Source organism: Stereum hirsutum (assembly GCF_000264905.1).
Source record: "Stereum hirsutum FP-91666 SS1 unplaced genomic scaffold STEHIscaffold_15, whole genome shotgun sequence".
Taxonomy (NCBI): Eukaryota; Fungi; Basidiomycota; class Agaricomycetes; order Russulales; family Stereaceae; genus Stereum; species Stereum hirsutum.
The window spans coordinates 56,171-83,044 of NW_006763145.1; the positions used below are offsets into that span (position 1 = coordinate 56,171).

At 51.0% G+C, this 26,874-nt stretch overlaps 8 protein-coding genes across 8 annotated transcripts; 5 read left to right on the plus strand and 3 right to left on the minus strand.

The window, feature by feature from the left end:
• Positions 1-663: 663 nt before the first annotated feature.
• On the plus strand, positions 664-6,015 carry STEHIDRAFT_171218 (uncharacterized protein; the record flags this gene model as incomplete). The annotated part of the gene is made up of 15 exons (XM_007308309.1): positions 664-808; positions 991-1,112; positions 1,253-1,414; positions 1,646-1,724; positions 1,927-2,052; positions 2,229-2,428; positions 2,794-3,198; positions 4,340-4,355; positions 4,429-4,518; positions 4,582-4,732; positions 4,845-4,957; positions 5,040-5,062; positions 5,120-5,194; positions 5,332-5,695; positions 5,786-6,015. Exons 1-15 carry the CDS (start codon positions 748-750, stop codon positions 6,013-6,015), a joined length of 2,217 nt encoding a protein of 738 aa, XP_007308371.1. The 5' UTR covers positions 664-747.
• Positions 6,016-6,506: 491 nt separating this feature from the next.
• Positions 6,507-7,681, plus strand: STEHIDRAFT_64607 (prolyl aminopeptidase; the record flags this gene model as incomplete). Its single annotated transcript, XM_007308250.1, has 6 exons — positions 6,507-6,606; positions 6,694-6,908; positions 6,976-7,042; positions 7,101-7,313; positions 7,374-7,484; positions 7,551-7,681. 6 exons carry the CDS (start codon positions 6,507-6,509, stop codon positions 7,679-7,681), a joined length of 837 nt encoding a protein of 278 aa, XP_007308312.1.
• A 1,784-nt stretch (positions 7,682-9,465) lies between these two features.
• STEHIDRAFT_160772 (uncharacterized protein) lies at positions 9,466-10,885 on the plus strand (the record flags this gene model as incomplete). The annotated part of the gene is made up of 3 exons (XM_007308310.1): positions 9,466-9,869; positions 9,930-9,962; positions 10,018-10,885. The coding sequence occupies 3 exons, from the start codon at positions 9,466-9,468 to the stop codon at positions 10,883-10,885; spliced, it is 1,305 nt and encodes a 434-aa protein (XP_007308372.1).
• Positions 10,886-12,269: 1,384 nt separating this feature from the next.
• STEHIDRAFT_114171 (uncharacterized protein) lies at positions 12,270-13,456 on the minus strand (the record flags this gene model as incomplete). The annotated part of the gene is made up of 2 exons (XM_007308311.1): positions 12,270-12,287; positions 12,347-13,456. 2 exons carry the CDS (start codon positions 13,454-13,456, stop codon positions 12,270-12,272), a joined length of 1,128 nt encoding a protein of 375 aa, XP_007308373.1.
• Positions 13,457-14,116: 660 nt separating this feature from the next.
• On the plus strand, positions 14,117-15,133 carry STEHIDRAFT_114172 (uncharacterized protein; the record flags this gene model as incomplete). Its single annotated transcript, XM_007308312.1, has 2 exons — positions 14,117-14,173; positions 14,639-15,133. The coding sequence occupies 2 exons, from the start codon at positions 14,117-14,119 to the stop codon at positions 15,131-15,133; spliced, it is 552 nt and encodes a 183-aa protein (XP_007308374.1).
• Positions 15,134-16,793: 1,660 nt separating this feature from the next.
• Positions 16,794-18,981, minus strand: STEHIDRAFT_160774 (NAD-dependent succinate aldehyde dehydrogenase; the record flags this gene model as incomplete). Its single annotated transcript, XM_007308313.1, has 13 exons — positions 16,794-16,883; positions 16,944-16,961; positions 17,028-17,065; positions 17,129-17,218; positions 17,292-17,354; positions 17,413-17,558; positions 17,629-17,826; positions 17,882-18,058; positions 18,120-18,290; positions 18,344-18,366; positions 18,432-18,555; positions 18,623-18,898; positions 18,962-18,981. 13 exons carry the CDS (start codon positions 18,979-18,981, stop codon positions 16,794-16,796), a joined length of 1,434 nt encoding a protein of 477 aa, XP_007308375.1.
• A 1,211-nt stretch (positions 18,982-20,192) lies between these two features.
• Positions 20,193-21,393, plus strand: STEHIDRAFT_114174 (uncharacterized protein; the record flags this gene model as incomplete). The annotated part of the gene is made up of 4 exons (XM_007308314.1): positions 20,193-20,371; positions 20,445-20,537; positions 20,609-20,840; positions 21,058-21,393. The coding sequence occupies 4 exons, from the start codon at positions 20,193-20,195 to the stop codon at positions 21,391-21,393; spliced, it is 840 nt and encodes a 279-aa protein (XP_007308376.1).
• A 3,465-nt stretch (positions 21,394-24,858) lies between these two features.
• On the minus strand, positions 24,859-26,139 carry STEHIDRAFT_114175 (NAD-P-binding protein; the record flags this gene model as incomplete). The annotated part of the gene is made up of 5 exons (XM_007308315.1): positions 24,859-25,080; positions 25,157-25,379; positions 25,439-25,746; positions 25,803-26,034; positions 26,102-26,139. The coding sequence occupies 5 exons, from the start codon at positions 26,137-26,139 to the stop codon at positions 24,859-24,861; spliced, it is 1,023 nt and encodes a 340-aa protein (XP_007308377.1).
• Between the last annotated feature and the right edge of the window lie 735 nt (positions 26,140-26,874).

Here is a 26,874-nt window from a genome sequence, read left to right on the forward strand (position 1 = left end):
TAGCTCTTGCAAAAGCGACGAGCTAGAGCCAAAAGAGGTAATGGACGGGGAGCGACGGCGACGCGTTATGGTGCTGCGTTTCCACAGGTCTCCACATTGAAATTTGAACCTCATGGCATCCAGTGGCGGGACATGATCGTTCTTCGTCGCACTCGATAGCTTGAAACGCTGTCTGAGATGTCATTCCATTCGTTCTCGCTGCGATCGCTATCGCATCGAGAACCTGACGACAAAGCCATGGTGTCACAAGGGCAGCACCAGTCATCTCTGCATTTGCTGCCACTCCAGGGCTTTCGAGGGCTCTGCGTTGGTTACCGAATGGATTGTTTGGGTATGGATATGCCAGGCTAGACCAAGAAGCAGGGAAGGATGGGGGATTGTCTGTTTGCTTATATGTTTTCTCAGGTCGGCAAGGTCGCGTGGGACGACAGCGGTAGCCCATTCGCGACCGCCTTCACCTCTCCATCGTGTTCGAAATTCCTGCCTTATATATCTCCCGGCCACGGTTACCCTAGTTTTTCGGGTCTCTTTCGCTTTTGTCCGTGCCCGACAGCAGCCTATTGTACTTTTGCGACGCCCGATCCACACACCTTTCGCGTTCCACCATCATTCCCCCCTCCCGTTCATTCCTGCCCCCCCGCCTTTCCCCACCGCCGGCACCAAGCTCTTTGTACATTGAAGCTTCTGGAGTGCTCACATTGAGGCTTGAGTTCGAACGCACAAGGCTTGCAAGATAGAGCTCTCAACATGGGTATCCCACTAGACAAAGCGGAACTGCTCGCCATCTTTCTGGAGACGTTTTTCTTCGGTGTGTGTCGTGACGTCCTCTTCCTTCTTTACTCTTTATTACCCCTTCTCGATCGCGGTCTCCTTTTCGAACCTTAGGACCCGTCAGCCCATGGTTGTTGAAGTCTTGGTTTTCCGTGGTTGAACTAGTTTCAATGATGTCATCCTAATTCGAGCCATCGCTCACACGGTTCTACTATGCAGGAATATTCGCCGTCCTCTACTTCGCGACCGTTCTTGTCCTCTTACAGCGTGGACCATCAGGACGAAGACAACAGCTCATTCTTATCCCGGTGTCGACGTTCATGATATTCATTGCGACAGCTGTACGTCCTCAGCCCTTTCTGTGTCTCGTGATACCCTTCCTCCCTACCTCTTCCATCCCCAATCTAGTTTCGGCCTCCGTTTTACTGTACACTGAGGCTGACTAGTATTTCGCCATCAACCGCATACGCTACGAAACCAGCACCTAGTAATCGACTTTGTTCGCCTCATGGGCGCCTTTGCCGACTATGCCGAGAAGGAAGCTGGTGGTGCGCTGCAATACTACGCAGATATCTCACATCCGTTGCATGTCGTCAAGACGGCGGTGTATGTCGTGCAGACGACTTTGGGCGACAGTGTCGTGGTACGTTCCCTCTTCTTCTCTTCCACTTTCTTTCGTTCTTGTTGCTGGTTTCCTCCGATCCATGATGGACGAAGATGAAGGGAGGATCGGGGAAGTGATGGATATCTTCGACTGGCCAGAGGGATGTCGGTTTTGTTCTCTGGATGAATGACAGGCACCATATATATGATTTCTTCTGTGCTTCTTTGTGCTACTGTGGAACGGTTGATTGACACTTGCTGGCCTCGTTAGGGTTGGAGATGTTACGTCGTGTACCAGAAGAACATATGGATTGCTGTTCCAATCATATTGCTCATTTTGGCGAACTTAGGTACGCACTTCCACATTTCCTCAGTCATAACGATCGAATTCCCCTCGCATCTCTTCCCGTCATGCCCTTTCCGTGCCTGCACGTCTCTGTACAACAAGTTCGATCCGAACTCGTATATCGTCTCTTATTTCTCATTGTACATCACTTCAGGGGCGACAACTAATCACGTGCATTTCGCCCTTTCTGCTTGATCCGTGAACAGGTACTGGTATCTATGTTGTGCACTCCTTCAGCATCGCAGGGGACGGTTCAAATGTATTCGACACTGCCCGAGGCGGGATCACAACATTCTTCACGCTGACTATGGCTACAAACGTTCTCTGCACACGTATGTCCTCCACCTCCTATTTTCTGCCCCTTTCCCCGCGCCCCCGTCCCTTAACCTCCTTTCATCATGCCAATCATCCCATTCTCTACACATGCTTCACCATTCCTCGTTTTGTCATCCTACGCCCGCGGGGACTGAACCGTCAATTGACTGACCTCTGCGTTCATCACTCTCAGTCGCTATAGTCTACAGAATCTTCTTCCGCAGGCGAATGCCCTCTGGCACCCAAATCTTCTCTCAATCACTCGTCCCTGTTCTCGTTGGGATCGTCGAGTCTGGCGCCTTGTACGCATCGGGTGTGCTGGTGCTCCTGATCACGTATTTGGCAAACAGCAACGCCCAGTATCCGGCCTTGGATATTTGTACGCCTTTGGTGGTGAGTTTCTTTTGTGTCCAGAACGTCGTGGTTTGCTTTATTTCGTGATCGAGACACGCCACGCGTCGGCTTGGCAAAGGACATGGAGTGCATCTCGGTCCGAAACGGATCGAGTCGGTGTTGTAGTACGCTTTAGAAGTACGCTCACTCAGGGGTTCGCGGAGGTCTTACTTTCCGAAACTGACGCCTTCTACGGTAGTCGAGGACCACCTATCTTACCCCGAGTTTTTGTCACAGTGCAGAAGTCTGCTCGACCATCGCGTGCTCCAGCCTCTCTTCCTCCACACACCTACCAATTCATCTGCTTTTATCTCTACAATAGCCACGTCAAACATGTGCATCAGCTGACATCGTTCCTCTCACAGGGGATCGTTTTCTGTCTTATCATCCTTCAAATACGGTTCCACCTCGGCTGGTCCTCAATCCACCACAACGACCCAACCAATCAAAACACCAATTCCCTCTCCTTCTCGCACCATCTTTCCGCAAATCCCGGTGCTGTCTCTTCACGTCGCGGAGGAAGAGGAGGAGGAGGACGGGGAGGACGAAGCGGTCTGGGCACGGAGACGTTGGACGGGGGAGCGACGAGTATTCCAATGCACATCAGGATCACGCAGGAGAGGGATGTCGAGGTCGCGTATCCGGATGTGCAAGGAGCGGCCAGAGTAAGGAGACTCGGAGGAGGTGGGGACGGGGTGACCGGAGCGGGCGAGGGGAATGCAGTGGAGGAGCAGTATGAAGTTGGCAGCGAAGATGATTTGGAGAAGAAGGTGAGTATCTAATGAACTTCCTGAGGGCTTGTGGTCGAAGCAAGGAAGGTATAAGCGGATGTTCTTGCTGTGAGGACGGACGGGCTTCCACGCATACATACACGGTTGGAACTCGGATGCTTGGTGCAAAAAAGCTCATTGATACGGACGGCATGTGTACGTTATACCCTTATTGTATGGCACGTTTGGTTTCATTCCTTGCTTCTTACTGTGAAAATTGCCGTTTCGATTCCGAAAAGGGAACGTTGCTGGAGTGTGGCGAGTATTCGATCCGCCACTCGGTCAGAGTGCGTGGGAAGACTTGGACGATCGCGATCTCTGATTCGTCAATGTTTTTCAAAAGACATGGCCTTGGCATGGCTAGCTCTCGTTCTAATAATATCGGCATGTTCTTCACGCACATTGATACTGCAGATCGCAGCCAGACGCATAGCTTTGCTAAGTCACTGATCTCTGTGCTCCTTCATGCCATACGATCTAGTTTGCGTAGTCACCGAAAAGTCGACCGTCCCGACTTGGTATCTTTCGACTGAAAGCCTATCTATACGTCAGCTGCTTCTCCCAGCTCAATGCTTTGGTTGCCTCTATCCGCCGACATTGGAGTCCATCCTCCGACATTATATACGTCCCCACATTTGAACGGAGAGGTAGAGTGTAACCTAGGCATTGAGCGTGAAGCCAAGCAACTCCTTCGAACTGCGATCACCAAAAAAAGCTGTGGCGGCACGATCGAAGGAGTGGCGGTGCGAACCTCCTCAACCACCACCTTCCTTTTCCATCCTATCCGTTCTTCCCTCGGCGAGTAACTGCACCGTAGGCTAGTGCGCTTCGTAATGCTGCTGACGATACACGAAAAGAAGATCCTGGGCTCTCATATACCGACACAGTGACGAGTGGAGGCTTATGGCCCGAGTTGGATAACGAGGCAGTGAAAAACGGAGGGTTGAGTGACATGCACGATGGTGAGAGGCGACGGTTCTGTTCTTGTAGAGGGGGCGACGATGCTGGTACAAATAGGAAGCGATGGTTTTGCAAGGTCAACATCGAAATTTTCTAACTCATCCTCCTGTCTGCTCATCCTTAGTCTACTTTACCTTTTCTCTTTCTCTTCATCTCCACCTTCGTGTTCGAGTGACTCCAGCCGTACCACGCCATGAGTAAGTCTAGATTTCACAGCGATAAGATTGTCTTTTGTTCAATGTGGCCCATACTGACTATCCCTCGCCACAGGTTCATCCTCTACAGATATTGACTTCTACGGCTACACCCCCACGCGCTCCATATGCATCATATTCGTGGGTCTTTTCGCCGTCGCTATGAGTACGTCTCTTCTTGCAATGATATCCTTATTTTCACTACGCTGACAGTATCGGTTCCTTCTAGTCGCACATATGGCCATCTCCCTGTTGCATAAGCCGCGTCTCTGGTGGCTCTGGCCTTCAATAATCGTGCCCGCTGAGATCGAAATGATAGGATGGATAGGAAGACTGATCAGTAATGGTAGTCCAACGTCTAAGATGGCGTGGCTTATGCAGTGAGCTCCTCTTTCTGTTGTCGACACCCGTCGATCCACCTGCATTACACTTCGTTCCCTTTTTTCGTATCGTCGGTGTCACTAATAACGTTACTCTGAATGGAATGTATAGGGAATTTTCCCTCTACATCGGACCTACACATATGCTCATGTACCTCTCTGCTATATTGTGCCTGGTGGTCCCTGAGTTGGGGGAGCGGTACAGTCGATTCTCCCTCCTCGTTCGTAAGTCTTTCTACTTAGACGACTTTGCGCAATACGCTCCTTCTAAACGCGTACTCACCGTATTTCTTCTTTGTGCATATAGTGAAGAGGATCTTCCTTGGACTCGTACGTCGTTTTCTCTCAGCTCAATGTGCATATGTACTCATTCTATTCGTCGTATAGACCGTGGTTGTTGTCCTTCTTCAACTCGTTGGAGTGGGAATCGTAACGGCTAGCAAAGATCTCTCAAACATAACTGTGCGTATTTCACCGTACCCCGCATCACCTTCCTTCGTGGGCTGCGTCCTCCATGTACCACTCCAAATCTTCGTCTATTCCTTCACTCTTCGGACCTGCCTTGAATATCCGTCTCATCTGAAACATGCCACAAACAGGGTCTGGGACCAACACTCATGCTCGCCGGAATTATCGCTTTCCTTGTTTGCCTCTGTATCTTCGCAGTCATCGCTCTCGAAGTGTTTGTCCGCTACCTCAAGGACTGGCCGATTGCTTCGCGCCAGGACTTCAGCGGCCTCAGCGGCAGCCGGAGGTCAAAGATGTCGATGAGAATGAAGATCATGTTGGCAGCATTGGGACTCGGGACTGAGTTTTTGATGATACGGTATGTCTTCTCGACCTTGTTTGGACCAATTCCAGGTATCAGAGCTGATGAATACGGGTTGTCTAGGACTGGTTTCCGCACAATCGAACTCGCACAAGGCTTCGATGGAAAGATCATGCGTACAGAGTGGACATTCAGTACGTTTTTCTCCCTCCTCTCCTTCTGCGGTATCAATCTTCTTACTTGTTGACACTTGCTGACTTCTTTTTCTCGTGTTGCTCGCACAGGCGTCTACGATGGATCCATGATGGCCATGACGATCTACCTTTTCCTCTTCACACACCCCGTTTGGATGCTCCCAGCGACGCCGGCAACGCCCGACACCTGTCTACCCACAGAGCAACTCAACCTCCCAATCTATAGGTCTGGCTCTGGTTCAGCACGAGGGAGCGACGAGAGGCAGTACCGAGGGGAGGCCAGCTCGTTTGATAGGTCGGCTTCGAGCGTGAAGGTTTGAGTGGTTGCGGCGGCGACGGGTTGTTGAGGACACGGGTAGTTCGGGGTAGCCTCACGACTTCATGTCATATGGATCAGGGATCTATGTTAGAGAGACCCAATAGGGCGATGGAAACGAGACGCAGGAAGCGGAGTTGGCGGCCGGGGAAGGACTCGGAGGTGACGATGTGACAGGAGGTTAATAGTATTCGCATTAGCATCGTGTTCGATGGACGTTCTTAGCATTCGGATTATTTCTTTCCTTTTATTGTCTCTCGTTAGAGTATCGGCTTTCTCTTTGTACGCTGTACGCTATAGTGATTTAGTTTGACTTTGGATTTAGTGTTGCAGTCTATCACAAAGGTGTGATGCCTCTCGACCAATAATGATACCTTGTTCACATTCTTTTTTCAAATACGGATGTTGAAATCTCGATAGGACAGCGATGAATAAGTGATAACGATCGAGATTCTCTTCTTCGACCTCTGCTACAACTCAGCGACGAAGAACAACATGCCTCGCATCTCCCTGAATGGTGCTGAGTTTGAGTACAGCATCGCTGGCCCACCTGATGGGCGTCTCATAATCCTACTCCACGGTGGTCGCGGTTTCGGTACGCATTATGACAGAGTGTCATCAACTTACCTGAGTCGAGTCAGGCATTGAACTCATCCTCTGACACGGAGTTGAATATACATAGGTACTCATCCTGCGGACTTCAGAGCGTACCTGCCGCTCACCGACAAGTACCGAATCCTTGGCTTCGACTTCCGAGGTCATGGAAAGAGTTCGTGTACGCCACCGTACACGTTTGCGAAATTAGTGGAGGACATCGAGGCGTTCCGGAAACATTTCGCCGGAGATGAAGAGGCGATCATAGCTGGTGGAAGTTTTGGCGGCTATCTAGCTCAACAGGTAAGTTTCAATCGAGTGTTGTGTAAGTCATGGACGGAGTGATTGATAAGACGTTCTTTACTGCCAGTACGCCGTCACCTATCGGGATAAAGTCTCCCACCTTGTTCTCCGAGGGACAGCGCCGTCACATCACCGTATGTCCTGTTACTGTCGCAGAGACGACGTCGTGACTAAATCGACGCTATCACACAGATGAAGAAGAAGCCATGGACACGTTTCGAGCAAGGCTCCATCGAGCACCTAACGCTTCGATAGAGATGATCCAGAAAGTCTTCTCCGCATTCGAGGACGACGAAGAGTTCCGACTCATCATGTTCGCCCTTGGTCCTTTATACTCGGAGTCGTATAACGCAAATAGTGCACTAAAGAGTAGTCGGAACACAATCTTTCGTGCCGAAACGCACAGTACGCTCCAGTCCCGTCACGTTCACAAGATGATTTTCAACTGATTCATCTTTTATCCAGATGATCTTTACTCTGAAAGCGAGAAGTACTTTGATTACAGAGACACGCTTCACAAGGTCAAGGCTAAGACCTTGGTGATCGTCGGCGAGGAAGATTGGATATGCCCTCCCAGTGAGTCCCCTGTCAGGATCTCCTTTGCGACATGATAGTACGCTGATACGGGAGCTCCGAATCTAGGCCAATCAAAGATCATTGCAGAGCGTATACCAAATTCTCGTTTGGTGGTAGTCCCGGGAGCCAACCATGGCGTCCAGCATGAGAAGAACGAAGTGTTTGTTCGTGCGGTGAGGGAGCTTTTGGAGTCGTAAACGAAACACGAGGGAGAATATGAAGGGATGCAAATGGTGAGAGATCCGACCCCAATGGATACTATGGGTAGCATTGTGCATCTGTTCCGTGACTAGTAGCACCGTAGAACTTGAAGAACTCAAAAAGGACGAGATACGAAGGACATCGAGCAAAGCGGACGAGCGTTGAGAAGCGCCGAATTGGGTAGAGTTTATCGTCGGGATTGACATCACAATGGAGAGAGAGGGTCAGAGCTCTGTGATTTCATGGAATAAGACACCTGCAACGCCTGCACTACAAGCCTGAGGGCAATCGGAAAGTTATCCCAAAAGCCAAGTACGACTTCTTTAATCGGGTTCCATTAGCATTAGGAGTCATTTTGCACTCTCGTATCCAAATGGGAGAGATAACCACCCATGAATTGACCGTTCTTTCCCGTTGATCGAGGAGGCGAACCTAGACTGAACGGACTCGGAAAAGCTGTCAGCGGCGGTGTCCAAAGTTGAACCACAAACAAGGTTAGGGTACGAGACTCATAAACATGTTGCTAGTCAGCGAGGAAGATAAGTAGAGATAGAAGAAAGACGGAGGCAGTATATAGATTAGGGGATGCGAAAGTACGAACCGTAGTAAGTAAGTCCCCCGGGCCTGTGTGTCGAATCGTGGCGCTCCCCTGTTGTTTGTCTTTGTTTGAATCGAAAGCCTCTGCCTGCCTGATCCGGTTACCTGGATGCCGTCGGTGCCTACCAGTCCGCCTCCTGTACGTAAGCACAGCCCTCGCGATGCTTCCTTCAGACTTTTCATGGTCAAAGCAACTGAAAACGACTCCCTCCCCGAAACGTCGCTAAAACTTGGTCTTATAATTCAAATATTCATGTTTGTTACCTATCGGGTGCGCAAATTCTTGACTTATTTGTACGCAGCCCGCAGCAAAGCCTATTGCCAAGATCTAAATTTGACCCGATCACGTACAGGCCTGAACAATTTACTCACGATTCGGATGTCCTAAAGCACAGCCCACTTCTCCGCAGACCATGATCATCTAATCTTCTTGTCGTCGACGACGACGACGGACTCGCCTAGTTTCAAGGCCAACATGTTCTCCTTCACGCGCTCGTCTAGACAAACTACCTATGAACGGCTGACTATGAGCCCGGAGCCCGGGCCTCCTGGACATCCCAAGGCGAACACACTATGGTATCGACTGCTCTCTACGCGTTTCGCAACAAGACGTACGCGACGGAACGTTGTTCTCGCCGTTCTCTCTTTCGTCTCTTTCGTCGTCGTCGTGGTTCTAGTGCTTTATGGCCCGTTGCTGTACCGGATCCTTGAGCTGCCATCCTATAGAAGATATCGGGACGCAGAGAATTTGAGACGGCCTGGAACAATACAGCTGTCTGGAGCTGGACTCCAGCACGGGAAGAGTGACGTGAAATATTTCTTTCCAGAGAAGCGGTTGATAGGTGCGTGCTTTTTCTACCTGTGAGCACTGTGGGAGTGCATTGCTCACACGTCGTGGACTTTGACCGCGGTCATCAGGTGCGGGCTGGGGAAACATAGTTCAAGAGCAGATCTTGAACGCTCTACTAGCATATGCCGCCAACAGATCGTACGTTCTTCGTTTGTGCATTTTGTTGTATCCCAAAACCTTCGCATGCGCTGCGTTCGGTGCTCTTTCTGCTCAGCTTCCGACCGTGATACAAGTACTGACGCGGATCACACTCTTCGCTACGAATACAGTCTTGTTTACACAGACTACACCTGGCGCGACGGACCCCTCCCCTTCTCTGTATACTATGCCAACATGAAACCCATTCCCTCCAGAATTCCCCTCTCCGTGTTCATCGACGGTCCCATCGTCGGAAAACCCTCACCTTTTTCACACCCTTCGTTCTCTCCATCAGAATCTACATCTATGATGACCCCATCAACATCCTCTCTACCACCCTTTCTCTCATCTTTGATTGCTACGCCACCAGACCCGCCACGAGCTATTTCGGAAACGGTCTTCCGAGACGTATGCGCCGAGATGGGTGAGGAGGTGTATTATGTGGATGTTGATGAGGGAAGTTTCATGTGGCATGACGAGAGATACGGGTTGGATGATATATTGGAGTTTTGGGTGAGGAAGTTGGAAGGGATCGAGGCGAAGTGTGTTAGTACAGGGAAGGCGAGACGGGGTTTGGAGAGGACAATATGGGAATATTGGTACGTTGCCTTCATATTTCTGCTGGACCAATGCAACTCATAGAACTCTACGTTCTGTAGGATCTTCGACGTGCAAAAATTGCTTGACATTTGGTATGCAGATCATGATGAAGCACCTCATCGCACCGTTACTTACATTTTAGCTCAGGCCTTTGCTCAAATCGTCCCCCATCCTCACCCAATTCTCCTCTTCCCCACTCGTCCTCCTAGGCCTCGAAGCAAACAAGCGTCTCCTCGGGCTCCTTCCATCCCCTGCCTACGCCCATCTTTCGCCACCTTTCTCACTCTCTACCCTCTTTTCTCCATCGGACCCTTCCTCGGACCCTCCTGAACACTCCAGCCTATTCACTTCGGCGAAGAGTAGCGACGACGTATTCGCCGCCGATTCATCCGCCATGCAACAGCTGAAAGACGCCCAATACGATATCATCGAAGGTCTCCTAGTGTTGCACGTCCGTAGGGGAGACTACGAGACTCATTGTCCCCTCCTCGCATCTAAGGGCGCCGATTGGCAGGGCATGGTACAACTGGCGACGCGCGGGATGGAGGACGACTTGAACATGAAGTCCATGGTACTCCATCGACCACCAGCAGGCTTGGAGACGGGCGGGGAGGATTGGAAAGCAACGTTCCAGAGAAGATGTTTTCCCTCGATCGAGAGCATGGTCCTCCGCGTTCGCCAGATCCGTCTCGAATTCCCTCATTTGGACAAACTATATATCATGACCAACGCCAAATCCGACTTCCTCTCCTCCCTCACCTCCGCGCTCCTCGTTTCATCCTCATCGCACGTCGATCCTCTCTCCGGTCAACTCTTAGGACCCTGGAAAAGTATCCATCACAGTCGCGATCTGGTGCTGGATGATGAGCAGAGTTTCGTGGCGCAGGCGGTGGATATGGCCATTGGCGTCAAGGCGGATGTGTTGCTGGGGAATGGGTGGAGTAGTTTGACGAGTCATGTGGTGATGATGAGGATGAGTAGGGATGTGGAAGCGAGGAGATCGAGGATGTGGTAGACGGGAGGTTGATTTTTCCGTACGAGTTGAGTGTGAGGGTTAGAAGTGTGACCGCGTCGGGGGTGATTAGGATGTCAATCTACTTCGCATCACATACCTATAATTTATTACCTACATTTGCGCATCATCATATAATTTATGTAATACCTATACTACTTAGTCGTTCCCGCTCGTTCACGAACAGATATTTGGGTCCGAGCCTCTTTCATGGCTGAAGGACTCAAGAAGGACTTCACTTTAGTTCTTGACCACGCTTTCTTCGCGCCACCGCTGCTCTTTGCTCAACACACTCAGCATCATACGCCCACAAGCACTGCACGACGCCGCCAGATCCGAGGAGGAAAAAAGGATGAATTAAGGAACTACGCATAAGACAAGATACAGTCGATAAAAATCGGGTCACAATCCCCAACCACGTCTGCTTATGTCGAGCGACTCGAGACAGAGCTCAACGGGCGGGCGCGGCGGACGGGCAATTGGGGTGGGTATACCGTATAGCATCTATCGAGTGGATGGTCATGGACACGGTACCAGATGCAAGAACCAGCCAGCCAAGACGTACCGTAGGTATCGTATGTACTGCATGTATGTACGCGTATGAGCACTACAGAGACGGTGAAAAGTGATGGTACTGGCGATGATCATGATAAGAGGGTAACGAGGGCTCGAGACGTGGAATCTCGCTGTACGTATACGGTATGCTCGAGTACAAGCAGGGCAGAAAGGAAAGGAAGAACGAGAATCGTCCAGCTAAAACAAGACAGAGAGATCTCGGAGAATAAGGAGGAAGAAATAAGGAAGCTCGGAATCAAATATCAAAGAAGGCGGTCAGATGCAAGCCTCAACGAGAACGACGATGAGAGTGGGGATGGACTGAGTTAGGCATGGATACCGATACGTTAGACCCCTCAGGCTGATCGATGGCTCGACAGAAAGTGGTGGTCAGGAAATAATAGAGTGGCTGGTTGGTAGGAAGAGTAAGGATAAGAGCAGAGACTTGATAGCATTTAAGGAATAAAACGGATCAAGGGATCACAAAACAGGGAAGACGAACGACGAAAATGAGTGAAAGGTCCCCGTGACATACGCAACGGGAAAGATGGGGTACAATACAAGGCGAGGCTGACCTGAATGTTGCGCTCCACGGAAAGTGGATTCTACAATACCCCGACACCACGAGCCAGGAATGAGCAAAAGGGTACAGTCCAAATAATAAGTTCGAAAAAAAGGAGAACTGCGAGAAGAAGGCAATGAATGGACGGCCGGAGCACCTGGAGGCCAACGGGGCGGGGCCAGACAAGAAGAAGGGCTGGTCGGATGGGTCTTAAATGTGTGGCGAGACGAGACTGCTTGACGCCACACACCATACAGGCGGAGCAACCACCTAATCCGCGTTAGCAACCTAAGAAAATACCATCATTAGTATCCTCGAATGTAACGCCAAGGTAGAAAATAACGCACCCTCAAAACCCGACCTCCATGTCCTCCCTCTTCTTCCTCCTCCTCCTCGTCCTCCTCATCCTCCTCACCAACCACATGTGGCTGCTGCCCATGATGTCCCGCCTTCATATAATCCTCCCCACTCTCCGTCGTCGCCGGACTACTATCCAGATTCACCAACTGCCCCTCCTTCGCTCCTCCCGCCACACCAGCACCGGAACCAAGAACGTGGTGCGGGTTCGGCATCACCACACTCTGCCTAGGCGAAAAGTCTGAATATCCGCCGTACGGGTCGGCATCGCCGTCGCCACCGGAGACATACGACGACGTCGGCCTGCTCATCCTATTTTGTCCCGGAGCTGCGTTCCGTGGGCCTGTGCCGACCGTGTTCGCAGCGCCGCCGTTGTAGTAATTATCGAATTGAGCCTGTTGGGCGTACGGGTTCGGGAGTGGGGGCGCCCCTGCCAAAGCGTTCATCGAAGACTGCGAGCCGTTTCTGCTGAGCGCGGGGTTGTTGTTCTGGTTCCGAAGGGATTGACCGCGCGCGATCGCGTACGGATCGCCACTCGCGCCAGCTAGGCCTGCCGCCTGGAGGATATCATAATCCGCGTACCCTCCGCCTCCTGCGCCAGCACCGTGATGGCCCGCTCCATTTCCTACCTCTCTCATCTCGTACGCTCCTCCAGCAAAAGCGGGGTACGGATCATGTCCACCACTTCCCGGACCTCCCATCTCACCCTGCAATGCCTTCTGACTCCGACTCCTCGCCATCGCAGCTCCAACACCCGCCGCTCCAGCACCATACGCCGACGCATCGAACACTTCTCCCGGACCGATATGATACCCAGCTGGTCCACCGCCACCGGCACCTCCAACGTCGAACGTCGAAGAAGGCTGCATAGGCGGCTGTCCGTACGTTCCATGCGAATTGTCCGAGTACGCTCCCATACCGCCCGTCCCACCCGTAGTCCCCGTGCTGCCCATCGTCCCACCCGTCTTCCCACTCGTACTCCTCCTCCCCAATCCGCCCGCCGCTCCGGCCCCGTATCCGGGTCCGAGATCGTCGTCGTCTTCGCCGTTGAAGTTCGGCGCGAAGGAGGTGGCGGCGGCGTGTGCCGCGGCTTCGTCCATTTCGCGGTCGAATTTTCGGGCACGGCGGCGTCGGAGGAAGGAGGTGAGGAGGAAGATGAGGAAGGCGAGGCCGACGAGGCCGACGACCGTGAATGTGCCGGCTACGGCGCCGGTGTTCTGGAAGAAGCTATCGAGGGCGGATCACGGTGGTTAGTACGCCGAGGAAGCGAATAGAGGAACATAGATGCGAAGAAAAGGTGAATATATGCGTCCTGGATAGTCGGACGACGCGAATGTAATTTAGAACTCCGATGAAGTTCGTTTTGTAGAATCAACAACTGGGCATCAAGTCGCTGTGATCCGCCAATCAGACAGGACAGCGATCGCGACACCACGCGGCTGAACCGAGCTACGGCGCAGAAGTATAAAACCATCCTCCTCAACGAAAAGGTCGGTCCGCACTTCCTCCTTTCTTTCGACGACCACTCGCTCGCGCGTTTACTCGTTCCCGCATACATCGTCCATTCCACAGAGTGCCATGAAGAAACCTGCTGTCTGCCAGCACTTCTCCCGGCGTCTCGGTCAGAACTTGGCGACCTGCGTCGGTTACCTGACATGCGTGCTGTGCACGTTCGCGTTCCTCTACGCGACCACAGCTGCACCGTTACGTGCTGCACTCCGCACACGCTGAGTGAATCACAGTGAACATCACACAACACCATGTGCATGCAAACGACAACGCACGCGGAAAGGAGGAGGCGAACAGAACGAGGGGTGGTGCGTATGTATAAACAGCACATCATTATAAATAGACGCCCGAAATTAACCACAACCCCTGATGGAGATGGAGATGGGACGATGGGAAGATACCTGGTTTTTGCTGTGAAGAGCTCAGACGTGGCGCTGGTACACCAGAGGAGATGAAGAAAACGCCAGGACATGTCGGAACCCCGACTAGGAAGTATTCGAAGGGCCAAAAAACGAGTGCCACCCAATCATAAAGATATGAGAGCGACTGTTCATCGCTCATCGTGATGACTGGGCACAGTCGGAGATGGAGAGGGGTACATCGTCGGATGCGAACAGTCAAACGGGACGTTGAAACAATCCCTTAAATCCGAGCCGACGGGATGCATCGCATCGCCACTCGTCAGAACGGTTCCGCATCCTCCCCACGAAGAGAATAGAACGATCTCCACGTCGGGCATGAAGAAGGGACAAAGGGAAAGCAGGATGCAATAGAGCGGTGATAAGAAAGGGAAGACGAACCTCTTCGAAGTCGATGTCGCACTCGAACTCGCCGCAAGACCTGTACCCGTCGGCGTCTCCGTGACTACATTCGTAACCGTGACCAACGTTCCTCCCGAGCTTGACTCTACAACCGAAGTAAGAAGCGTCGGACTTGCGGTAGAAGTCGCGCTTGTACTCGAGCTGGTCGCAGCACTCGTAGTCGAGGTCTGGGTGTTCGTGTCCGAGGTGGAGGTGGAGGTCACCGATGTACTTGTGGGTGTGGTCGAGGTGTCGGTTGGGGTAGTGGAGGTGGTGGTGGATGTGGAGGTGGGAGTTGTCGAGGTTGTGGTGGGGGTCGTGCTGGTGGGGGTGGTCGAGGTAGTGGTGGGTGTTGTGGAAGTGGCGGGGGTGGTCGTCGATGAGGATGTCGTAGTCGTGGGATCAGCAGCAGTCGTCCTGAACAATGGTAATTGTAAGAGATCTGTCCAGAAGAACAGCGGTGAATGAGAGACTCACGGAGCGGCCGTCGTAGACGTTGGGGTGCTGGCACCTGTTCATCATACATTGAGTACACCCGAATCGGTGCAAGCAACAAAGAGACGAACGTACTGGTGGGGAGACTAAGAGCCATGACGAATATAATTACTTCAAGAAAGATTCCTCTCGTAGGGCCGTTCCCATGCAACGCCTAGTCGATCCTATTCACTTCTCCTCGTCGCTACGAAGAACAACGACGACGAAGAAGACTCGGCCGTGTGCTGTGTGATTGATGGGTGGCTGTTTGTGTTTGTGGTCGAGATGAAAGGAAGAAAAGAGCGTGGGGGTGAGAGAGGTTCAAAGAGGAGTGCGAAAAGGCGGGGGTATGTTTTGACCGTTCTGGGGTACCTTGAGCAGCACTGCCCGCGACGACCACACCAAAATTCAAATCGCTCGTTGCAGAAAGAGCGGAGCCTCGTGGCGCAGCCGTTGGATGCCTCAGCGTGCCGGTCTCTCCGGAGCGGCGCTTTAAACTTGCGGATGTCTTCGGACGCATTTTATTTTCTCTCTTTTTTCGATCGCTGTCGAGCTCAATGTCGAAAACCCCTCCGTGTCTTGTTGCTCAGCGTTCTAGATTATTTACTCTCCTTCCTTACCCTAATCATTCCTGCGCTATCGCCTCTCAACTCTAACTCTGAATCAGCCGTTGTCACATCTCTCATGGCCCTCGAGCTCGCAGTACTTTGCTTTGATGGAAGTTCTCCTTCCATACGACACCCATTCCGTCACGTTTGTTCAATGTGCCACGTACCTAGATTTGGCGATATATCTCTCTGTTTGAGAGTGCAGTGATCTGCAGTGATATGAAGTCGGATCGGCGAGCGTAACTTAGACTACAAGCACGACGTGGACCATGACTGGTATTTTGGGCTTTGTTGTTGCTATTTTGTAACAGCACAGGGGTAGATGGCCAGAAACACAAGTGGAACCACCATTTATAGATTTACCTATTTATGATGGTTGACCGTCGATCGTGTCGTCGTCTGCAGCGATGAGTAAAGAACGAGGGTGAAGACAAAAACTGTAAAATATAGCGCCACTGTGGCACCATGTTCCGGGGAGGCGTCAAAACGAATTCGCCGCCCCCAGCGACGCTCTTCACGAAACTATCATCTGATGGGCGCGGTCCACTTTCTCTTATTTATGCACCATCTAGATGGTATTTCTTCGCTAGGCTTGATGATCGTGGACATCCTCAGCTCGTACTCATCGGCATTCCTCCCAGTCTGGCTTTTTATGGTATGTTTTTTCGAAGACCTCTTGTTTTGCTTGCCTCTCCTCCCAGTACAACCTCGATGCATTTCGCCATTGAACGAATCCGAAATATATCTCTGTTACGACGTTATATATCATCAAGAACATGTCAAACGACGTCTCATCGCACTCGGTTTCGCCCAGAATGCTGGAGTAACAAGGGTCAATTGCTTAGGCTTAGTCAATACGCTTATTTTTACATGCTGCTGAGATAAACAAAGAGGTGGTGGCACAGCAGCTTGGACTTGATAGAACCAACGAACGTAGAATGGAACGATCTGCAAGATCTACACCTCCGATCGTGGCCTGAGCGAATGCAAATGTGCGTCTGAGTGGAGGTGCAGTCTTACATTCCGGTAATCCGGTCCATGGATATTCAGGTACGGGCTTTGTTCAGAGTAATTGTCTGAATGTTTGTCCAGGAGATTAGTCCCTGGCGTCCGTGCTCGATACCGACACCGGAGTGCTAGAAGGTCAGTATAATTAGCATACTGGAAACCACCGAGAAAAAGTATGGCTCTCTCACCTTGAAGCCTCCAAAAGGCTGTAAACAGAACAATAATAAGGTCAATATATCATCGAAGAAGAAAGCATTTGAATATGAACGAACAAGGTCCCAATGAAAGGCTTGTGCTTCGTTGATCCACACTGGGCGTAATAGCCAGCTCGTCAGTTGAGTTCGTCCTCGATAAAGGGAAACACTGCACTGACCTGTACCTGTCTCCCACTTCCTTGCTATGGTCTGAGCGAGATCCAGGTCGTTGGTCCATATAGTGCCACTCAAACCATATGCGCTATCGTCTGTTATAGTGAAGGGCATTGAGAGAATTGCACCTTTTTCGGTTTGGAAACCGAATAGGCCGAAGCTACGTACTGATTTGTTTGATGACTTCGTCTTCGTCTTTCCATTTCAGCAGAGGGAGTATGGGGCCAAATTCTAGTGAACAAAAATGTGTTTAGCTTAGTGTAAGCAGAGAGCGTATGTGATCACTCACGTTCTTTTTGGACGATCCTCGAGTCCTGCGGCGGACAATCTACGATACTGATTGGCAAGAAATAACCCTTTCCATCGGGTCCCTGAATACTGTCCCCTCCCAATGCGAAAGTATAACCGTGTTCACGACAATCATCGATCAAGGATCTTTTGTCCATGTCAGTCACAGTATCCTTATGCACTTTGGCTACGAGACCTCAGAAAAGACGCCACTTACTTGACTTTTTCGAACTGGACGCGGTTTTGAACGGGGCCCATACCGACATCCGGGTCCAAGCAATTTCCGATCTTGACCGTCTTGGCAAAAGCCACCAGCTCGTCTCGAACGGCCTCGTAGACGTCTTCGTGAATATAGGCGCGTTTTATCGCACAGCAAATCTGGCCCGTGTTGTAGAACGAGCTCCAGAACAGTTTTCTGTGCTCGTGATTGAGACCGTGAGCGAGTCGCGGCTGGATATAAGATGACTTACGGAGCGAGAGATTTGGGGTCAACATCTGGCAAGATCAAGGCCGCGTCGTTTCCTCCGAGCTCCAGGGTAAGGCTCAAGAGATTGGATGCTGCGCTCTGCATGATGGACTTGCCCGCATTGACGGAGCCTGTCAAAGATATACGGGAGATACCAGGATGGGTCGATATCCAAGGGCCTCTTGCGTAACAATGAGACGTTCAGTGCGTGTTGAAGGTGGAAAACCTTTAGCGGTACTCACAGTTCATCGTCTCCAGAAAGAACAGATAAAACACCAGGTGGGAGGACTTGTTGGGCAAGTTCTACAAGTTTCATGGCACAGAGGGGAGCAAATGGCGATGGCTTGACAATAACGCAGTTCCCAGTGACCAAAGCAGGAGCAATCTTCCATACCAGCAGCGAAATTGGGAAACTGGATGGTGTCAGACGAAGCACCACGTACAACAGACAATGAGGGTGACCCACTTCCAAGGCGTTATGGCGGCGCACTGTGACAATAAAAGATATGGTCAGTGCCTCAAAGTTGTATATCGGAATAGCCGAAGTCGCTGACCACTCCGAAAGGCACATAACGAATGATAGCCTTGCGATTGTCATCCTCGAAGAGAACTTCTTCTGGTAGCGACGCGCCTGCAACCCCTTGTAGCCAAGCACCAGATATGCTTGTTTCGATATTCCTGCGAGGTCAAAGACATAGGATTCAATCGTTGGTCAAAACCCTCATGACAATATCTGAGCACGTACGCAAGTTCGCGACTCTTCCCAACCTCCTTGATGAGAAGCTCCGCGAATTCGTTCAGGTTTGCAAGCACGAGCTTGCCCAGGTCTGTCACGGCTGCCTGCCGAGTCTCCATCGGCGTGGAGGCCCATGCATGGAATGCACACGATGCTGCAACAACTGTCTCGTCTAACAGTTCCCGGTCGGCAACTGGGACGGTAGCGAGCACCTCCTCGGTGGTGGGATTGATGACATTCCTGGTGGTTTTCGATCCGCGCGGCTTCCCATCAACGATGTGTTGGCTGTACAACATATATCGGTTTAGCCTATGATTTAAGAGCTCTGATATGAGCAAAAGAACTCACAAGTCACTGCTGAAAGACATGTTCGGGAACGTCATTGTTTCCGATACTGGCAGGATACCGGGAGGGCTCGAGTCGGAGGGGGATCGAAAATAGAGAGAACATAGGAGAGCTGACAGACACTACTTATACGTTTGATAAGTGGTGCTTGTTTCATGCTCAATGGGATCAGTGATTTACAAACCTTTTCTGCATGCGGATTCGAGGCGTTGTGGAGAACCGAGGCCGACCGAGCTTCAAACCACGATAAGTATGGTCGTCATTCATCATTAGCGTCTTTCTGTCGTGGATTTCGTGCTCCAGGAGGTCTTATAGTACGAGTTCAGCTTTGACTGCTATGGGACAGATCTTTTGAGAGAAGTGTACTGGGTAAGATCATGTAACGACGTTGAGTTGACTCGCTAAACGCCGTGGCTCTGAATCAACAGGGCTCCCGCAATATGCCGCGTACACTGCCGACGACTTTCAAACTCAGCCACAGAAAACTCCAACGTACGCCGCCCCGAAGCCGCCCCCCTTTTCCTACCGCACTTATGCTTTTGTCTGCAAGGCAACTAAACCGCCAATTTCTGTATAAACCACTACATGTTTATTGCTGTTGTGCCTGGTATACTTCTTCTGCTTATTCGAACACTCTCCACTCTCGAAGAACTGCCGCTGTTTCGTGACTATCCCGAACATTGACGCTTGGTGCTTTGCAGCGCCCGCCGCACTCTCGATTCGGCGATGATGATGCATCTATTAAGCAGTCTGTAAGCGCTACGCATGAGCTGGAGAGTTGTGCAACATCGGCCACTCCGATCAGAGTCTTACCCCTTGCGTAATAAACAGAAAGCGGGACAGCCAGCGACTCTACCTCAGGTTCTCGGTCCGTTCCGCTTACTCGATATACATAAAGGACACAGTAGAATGCAGCCCTGCATACAATCAGATACATGGGTTCCCCCGAATCTTCCTCTAGAACCTCGCCAAACGATACGCTCTCAATCGTAGAGAATTCGGATTAGTCAACATCTCAGAATGTCGGCCATTCCGAAGCCCGAGTACGGAAGCCACCTTGCTGTGTTGAACTATCTACCATCACTCCCCCTCTGTTCGCCCGCACAAAAGTATTACTCAGTGACCTCGGGGATGCTGACTATTGTTCCTGATAAAAAGTGGCATGTTTTCGCCTGGCTTGCTACATCTCCCTTCTCTAACCTACTGTCTCGCATAGACTCAAACAGACCTCGACATGCCATCAGACTCCCAGCTTCCTCCCTTCGACCATGAGTACAAATTCAGCTATACTACCCCACCAAACCCGGCGTTTACCTACGGCGATCCTGTCTCGAGCACTGAGCTCGGGAAAGTCTGGCTCGAAGGTTTGAAAGAAGGATGGCAGGTGTACGACACTACGAAAACGGACACGAGGTATGTGTATCATATTTCTCTCGCCATCATCGTGACACGATTCAGATGTTCACCGTGTATTTCTTTATTATAGAAAGCTGTATAAGTTGATGATTGGCGCGATTTCGCCGCGTCCAATCGCGTTCGTTTCGACTCTCAGCGAAGACGGTACCCCGAACCTTGCTCCGTACAGGCACGCGCCATCCCCTCAGCCCATTTATTTTCTCATTTAACCTGTCGTCATTTGCGATGTTATAGTTGGTTCAACCAAGTCACTGCCAATCCACCCATCATCTCCATCGCTGTTCAGAACATTACGCCCGATGGCATTCCTCATCTCAAAGACACCGGAGCGAACATCAAAGCTCTGAAAGAGTTCACTGTGAACATCGCAAGCGAACCGTTCATTGAGAATGCAACTACGACATCTCTCGATGCGCCGAGCGGTGTAGATGAGTGGGAACTAAGCGGGTTGACAAGAGCGCCTAGTGTGAGTACTTATCCGTCCACTTTCCTTCTCTTGGGGTGTCGCCCCAGTTGCATGGTAAGGCATGGGACTTCTACTTGCAGTCCATACAGATATGTCGCCACCCATCATTTCTCGTGCATTTTTACGCACTGTGTACCAGTGCTGCACTCCTATATCTTCCGTGTCCCCGCGCCCGTTATACTCACATATAGCTCCAACGACCGTTTTTGCTCTCCAGATCTACGTCAAACCTCCTCGTATCCTCGAATCCGCCTTCTCGATGGAGTGCACCCTCTACGCCGCATACGATATTCCTTCTACCACGTGCAGTGCGATCAGTACCACTCTAATCCTCGGACACGTTAAGTACATACATGTGCGCAAGGATGTGTTGACAGACAGGGAGAGGATCGATCCAGCGAAGCTGAGAGCGGTGTCCATGTTAGGGAGCGCTACATATGCGAGGGTAGGTGCAGGGTTTAGGTTGGACAGGCCGAGGTGGGCGGACGAGAAAGAGAAGATTGAGAGTAGTCGGAAGGACTCCAGCATACCTCAGGAGAGTACAGCCCTGTGAATCGGAATCCGGACCAGCGGGGCAAGGTAGTTTAGTTCAGTAGAGTAGATCGTTATTCAAAGCGTGCTTATCCCATCCGTCGCAGAAGGAATGTGCTTGTTTTGTGCCTACATATAAATCAGTCCATCCGTTGAAAATAAATAAGCATTCCTGTAGGAGCATTGACTTCTTCAGACTTTCCTCGATTGTCGTGCAGTTCCCCTATCGGCTCGGACAAGTGAAGAACCTGTGCGGGGGAAAAAACCGAAACAGCAAATTCAACGCCACGGTGGCACCTTCCCTACCTCGGTGCCATGGGACCGATCATGGCAATTCCCGCGCAGCCAAAAACAAATGCGATGCGCATTGCTCTTCACGAAATCAACACGAAACTACTTACCATCTGCTATATGGCTGGCAACCAACTCCTCAGCGTCACTCCGCCCGCTGAATTTGACCATGCGCAAGTCGATACGTATAATATCTGTCCTCGACTTTAATCTTGGGACGTCTGGCCTCTTGCTCTCATACAGTCTGACGACACTCAGAGCCTCAGCCTTCCGCTACTTTCGTCGATGTCAACATAGGTCCCACATTCTGTGCTCGTTTACCAGCTCAAATGCTACTCAGACTCCAACACCTGACGCCCGCAGAAACGTGGAAGATGAAATTCTTGGCTGCAAAACCACCAATTGCCCACCGGCGCTCGATCTCCCAACAATAGAGAAGCTGGCCACGTGAGCCATCCCGCGCCTGATGAGATTAGCGCTTAGGTGATCGCTCGCTCGCCTCCTAATACGCCTCGTTTCCGCTTTCTTTTTCGTTCTCTACGTACTTTGTACGTACTGGCAGCTCCGAATCTCTACCTGCTAGCTTCCCTCTCAATAAATTGAACCTTGTTCTCTGTGGTACAACTTCGTCCTGTCCTGACCCTCCCAGCGATAAGGGCAGATTGTCTAGTCGGATTCCCCTTGAGCTCAACCTCACCGCACTGCTATTACTAGCCGCAACTTATACCTCTTCAGACCACCACACCAACATCTCATTGCTACTTTGTCGTACTCTATTACTGGAAAATTCAATATGGACAGAAAACCTGACAGAACGACGAAGACACGTTTATCAGACCGGCGAAGCCCACCACTCACTCTCCCAATACCCCATAACGATCAAGAAGTAAACCATCCGTCTCCCTTGAGGAATGGCAGAGTGTCACTCGGAGACATATGGAAATTGGGCGTATGAAATCAGCGCTCAACAGACCCTCATTACTGTTTAAAGTCCGTTTACTTCCCACACCCTCTCTTAGAGCTATAGCTAACAGGAGACGGCGGGTAGTTCACAGTTGAAGGATCCAATGCGAGGGTTTCTCCACTCCTTAGGGATTGAACCATCATCCTGTTCCTCAACGCCCGATATCTGATCCTCAACAACATCCATTCCAACCTCCGCTCGCTCGCTTCGCAGATCTTACCGCCTCCACATCTTACATCACTTACTCGTACTCACCCCCACCGAAACTCACCCATCCAAAACCAGTAATATTCTTGCGCACTGGCGCGCTCTCATCGAGTGTTCCGTCGCGCACAGTCAAGAGCCGCACTCGAGCGATCATTTGAGTGGTAGAGAACATTGCGTGGTGGCTTGTGAGATGTTGGTGATCAGGATCAAGGAGGTACATGCGGAGGTTGGCTGGATGTTGCTTGGATGGCGGGATGTAGAAGAGGAAGAGGGGCGTTTTTCGAAGGCGCTTCAGAGGTCATTAGAGCAGAGAGTCAGTTCGCGTCTGCTTTGGCTTCGCTTGTGTGCGGAGAGCTTATGTCGTACGTTAGCGTATGATCGGCTGGCGGGACTACGGGATGCGAATTGAGAGAAGTTATATTGTCTATAATTGGAGCATGCGACGAGGACGTTGAACCATCCGGACGACTCGCTACCTTCGTACAGACTTCCTATACATGGTCGAGAACGGTGACGTCTGCGTCGATTTTCTCAAAGCCCACGTATGCCACTTTTCATCTTTTCCGCCTGGTCTCTACAGCTTACAAACACTCTATTGCTGACATGTGTGATCTAGTGCCACTTCCGCGAAGCAGAGCTCGACCTCCGCTTTCAACAATATATGTCCCGCGCAACAACGCTCGTCAAAATACTCTTCGTCGTGTCATTGTGTGCGTCCATGCATGATACCGCACGGATCTCATCGAAGAAAGTACATTCTCTCTACTTTCAATTACTACGTTCATGGTATCTGTGCTAGGTCTGTTTACGCGACGCCATATCATCTGCTTCCTCTCCCGCTCCCCTTTATTTCTCTGCATAGAGAAAAATCTACTGGAAGTCAAATAGAGCATAGAGCATACGGGATGAAGAAGCAGTTGAAATTAGTCACTTTCAAGACATCTGTGGTGCGTGGTGTCTATTCTTTTCCGTATTCCTGTTCCTGATGTGTTTGAGCTCAGACCCCGATGCGTTTCGAATGACCTATGCGTGAATGTCGTGATGGCAGGCATTCTAGTGTTTGTACCTTTTTAACTCATGCATGAGGGCTCTGCCCAAGGTTTTTCTGAGGTGCTCTTGATGAAGTGCACGTATAGAGAAATCGCTATCAGAATCAACGATGACCGGACGGTACAAACAAAATAGACGCACCGACGAGAGACGAAAGTCACGGTATCTATCCATCCAATCTTGCATCGACGATGCAAGAAGCATTGCACCATCTACGACGAGCGCCAATTTACTCGTCTTGTCCGCCAATACATTTATGTACGCACGTCCCAACCTTCGGGTCCTCGTCTGCTCATCCTCTCCTCCATCCATCCATTAGCACAGGCGACTCAGCGACAAGTTTCTACTTCGGCGAGATGCATAATCTCATAAATGACATCGTTTACCGGGTTTGTGGCATAGCAGTCGGCGTCCCGAACATTTGTGGATATATTTGCATTGCTCGTACGGTCAGTGTGGTTTTTACTGACAGACATTGTGGGAAAAAAACAAGGACAGTAAAAACAACGCAATGATAGGAATACCGTGGGCAGAACTTGGACCAATATCTGGAGTGGCGTAGCACGAGAGCGTTTACTATTAGCGCGAATTTACGTGGAGACAACGGTTGATGAGTGAAAGAGAGGCACAAACGAGGAACATGTATATCGAGGTGTTCAAGAGAAATTCCAAATTCTGCATGACTCTTTTGCGCATGTGAGATGCCGGGGCCACCTTGCCCTCCACACATGTATGACAAGTCGGGACAATCATCTCGGTCAAGACCTCGTTGGGACCATGTTCTCACATTCTTGTCGAAGACTGTACATGAGTTCAGAGAGGATCCAGTGCATGCGGTACACGGAAAGCTGAAAAATATTTTGCAATACAATTTACAACAGATGATAGCGCCGTACACGAGTTACAGTCACGTTCGTCCAAGCTGCGCGACCACCACTATGAGTTCCTTTTTGGGCTTCTATTCACCCTGGCCCTCTACTTCGGCAACTCTTTCTCCAACAATAGCAAGCGATCCAACGTGTCAGCCACCATCTTGTCGAGCGAGGTGAAGGTTAAGTTGAGGTCCTTTTGAGCTTTAGAATTATCGTACTTGAACGACGTGTCGAGCTTGACCTTCGAGACATCCACCTCAGCCAGCTTGTCAGCCTTCAGCTCCGGGTGAGTGCGCCCCATGACGTCGACGAAGAGCTCGGGTTTCTAGAGGATGTAGATCAAGACGTTGAGGCATCTGCATTAACTGCCTTGTCAGGTAAAGGTCGACTGAGTCACTCACGTAAGTCCCGCCAATAAGGAGATAACGTTGACCCTTTGCGGCGTCGAGCTCAACCGCCCGGACATGAGCCAAGGCGACGTCACGTACGTCAACGAATACCGGGAACCCGACGGCCGGGACGCCGGACTTGAAGGTCCCGTTGGCCATGTTCCAGAAGTACTGGATGGACGTGTTTAGGGCCGACATAGATTTCAAAGGGTGGATGGGGGGCCCAAAAGTACCGCTAAGTATGATGAGACGATCAACAACCGGTAAGCAGGCCATGTAAGAACAAAAATATACCAGGGACATATGGCAGATCCTTCCCAGGCCGGCTTTTCCTCCTTAATGTAGTCCCAGAATGCACGCTCAGCAAGTGGCTTAGAGGAGCGGTAAACAAAAGCCGGTGTAGAGGAGGCTTTGGCTTCCTCGTACGTGACAGGATTCCAGTCCTCACTCTTGTGGACGTGGTCAGGAGGAGCTGCCGGGTCGACAATGGAGGCGAAAGAGGACGTGAAGACGACTCGCTTGATCCTGGGCTCCAACCTAGTCGCCTCAACGAGGTTCCTGGTTCCTTGGATGGCAGGAATGAGGATATCCTTCTCGTTATCCTGTATCACTAGTTATTATAATGCTAAGCGAGAGAAACGTGGATGACCGGGCTCACGGTATGGTTCCAATGAGCGGGGGAGGCAATGTGGGCAACAATATCGCACCCCTTGATGGCCTCGTCGAAAGCACCGGGAGCTATCATGTCTTCAACGACAGCGTACTGAAATTTTGACTTGAAGGCGGGAAAGAGCGAGATCCATTCCTCGGCTTTGCCTGCGGAACGAGCTGTTCCCTTTACCGTGTACCCCGCTTCAAGAAAAGCTTTAGCGGTGTGGGTAGCAATGAAGCTGGGCAAGCATCGAGAAAGCGATGAGTGACCGGGGCGAAGGATGAGCACAGGAGCACACAACGTACCCAGTGATGCCAGTAACAAGAACGACACCGTGAGACATGTCGAATGGTTCGATGGCTGAAGGTGTTGCAGAGATATACTTGCGAGTCGCAGAGAGGAACTAAGTGGTATCTTGTACCCCAGTCTCGAGCCTTAAAGTGAGAAAGTTGGTGTGAACGCCTCCAGACCCATGCGTCGTGTGCCATCGCAGCCTGACCCACTTGCAGCCCGAGCGACGCGGGATTGCATCTATTCTAACCATCGCGCGAAGAACAACAGAGTGATAGTGAACAAATTAGGCATGAGTATCACCGTAACGTAGGCTCTTCACGAGAGATGCACGCTTACAGATCCCTCAGCCGCTCAAGGCCCCAAGTTCACATCCGGTAAGCCCATATCTCTGGACCTCTCGTCAATGTCATTTCTGATATGCGATCATCGCATGCACAACTAGAAGGGGATTCACATACCCTAATACATGGTTCGGCGGATATTCCACTACTAATTGGGTGGTAGCCGTTCGATGACCTTGATCTTTACGACGCCAAAGCTTGGTCAAAGCGCAGGTCCACAGTACTTTGGTCCAGCGGTTCATTTGATCATTTCAAACTAAACCGCTGCAACTGATGCCGTTGTGACTGAAATAGTATACTGATTTAGAGCCCGGTCTCAAGAGCCCCATCCAGCAGCGAAGGGACAACTCAGAGTCTACTTTAGGTTCAGCGGTGGACTCGGACTTAAGACGTAGCCGTTTCGGCTGACCCCGGCCGGCGGCCCGCTGCGAGTGCAACGGAGT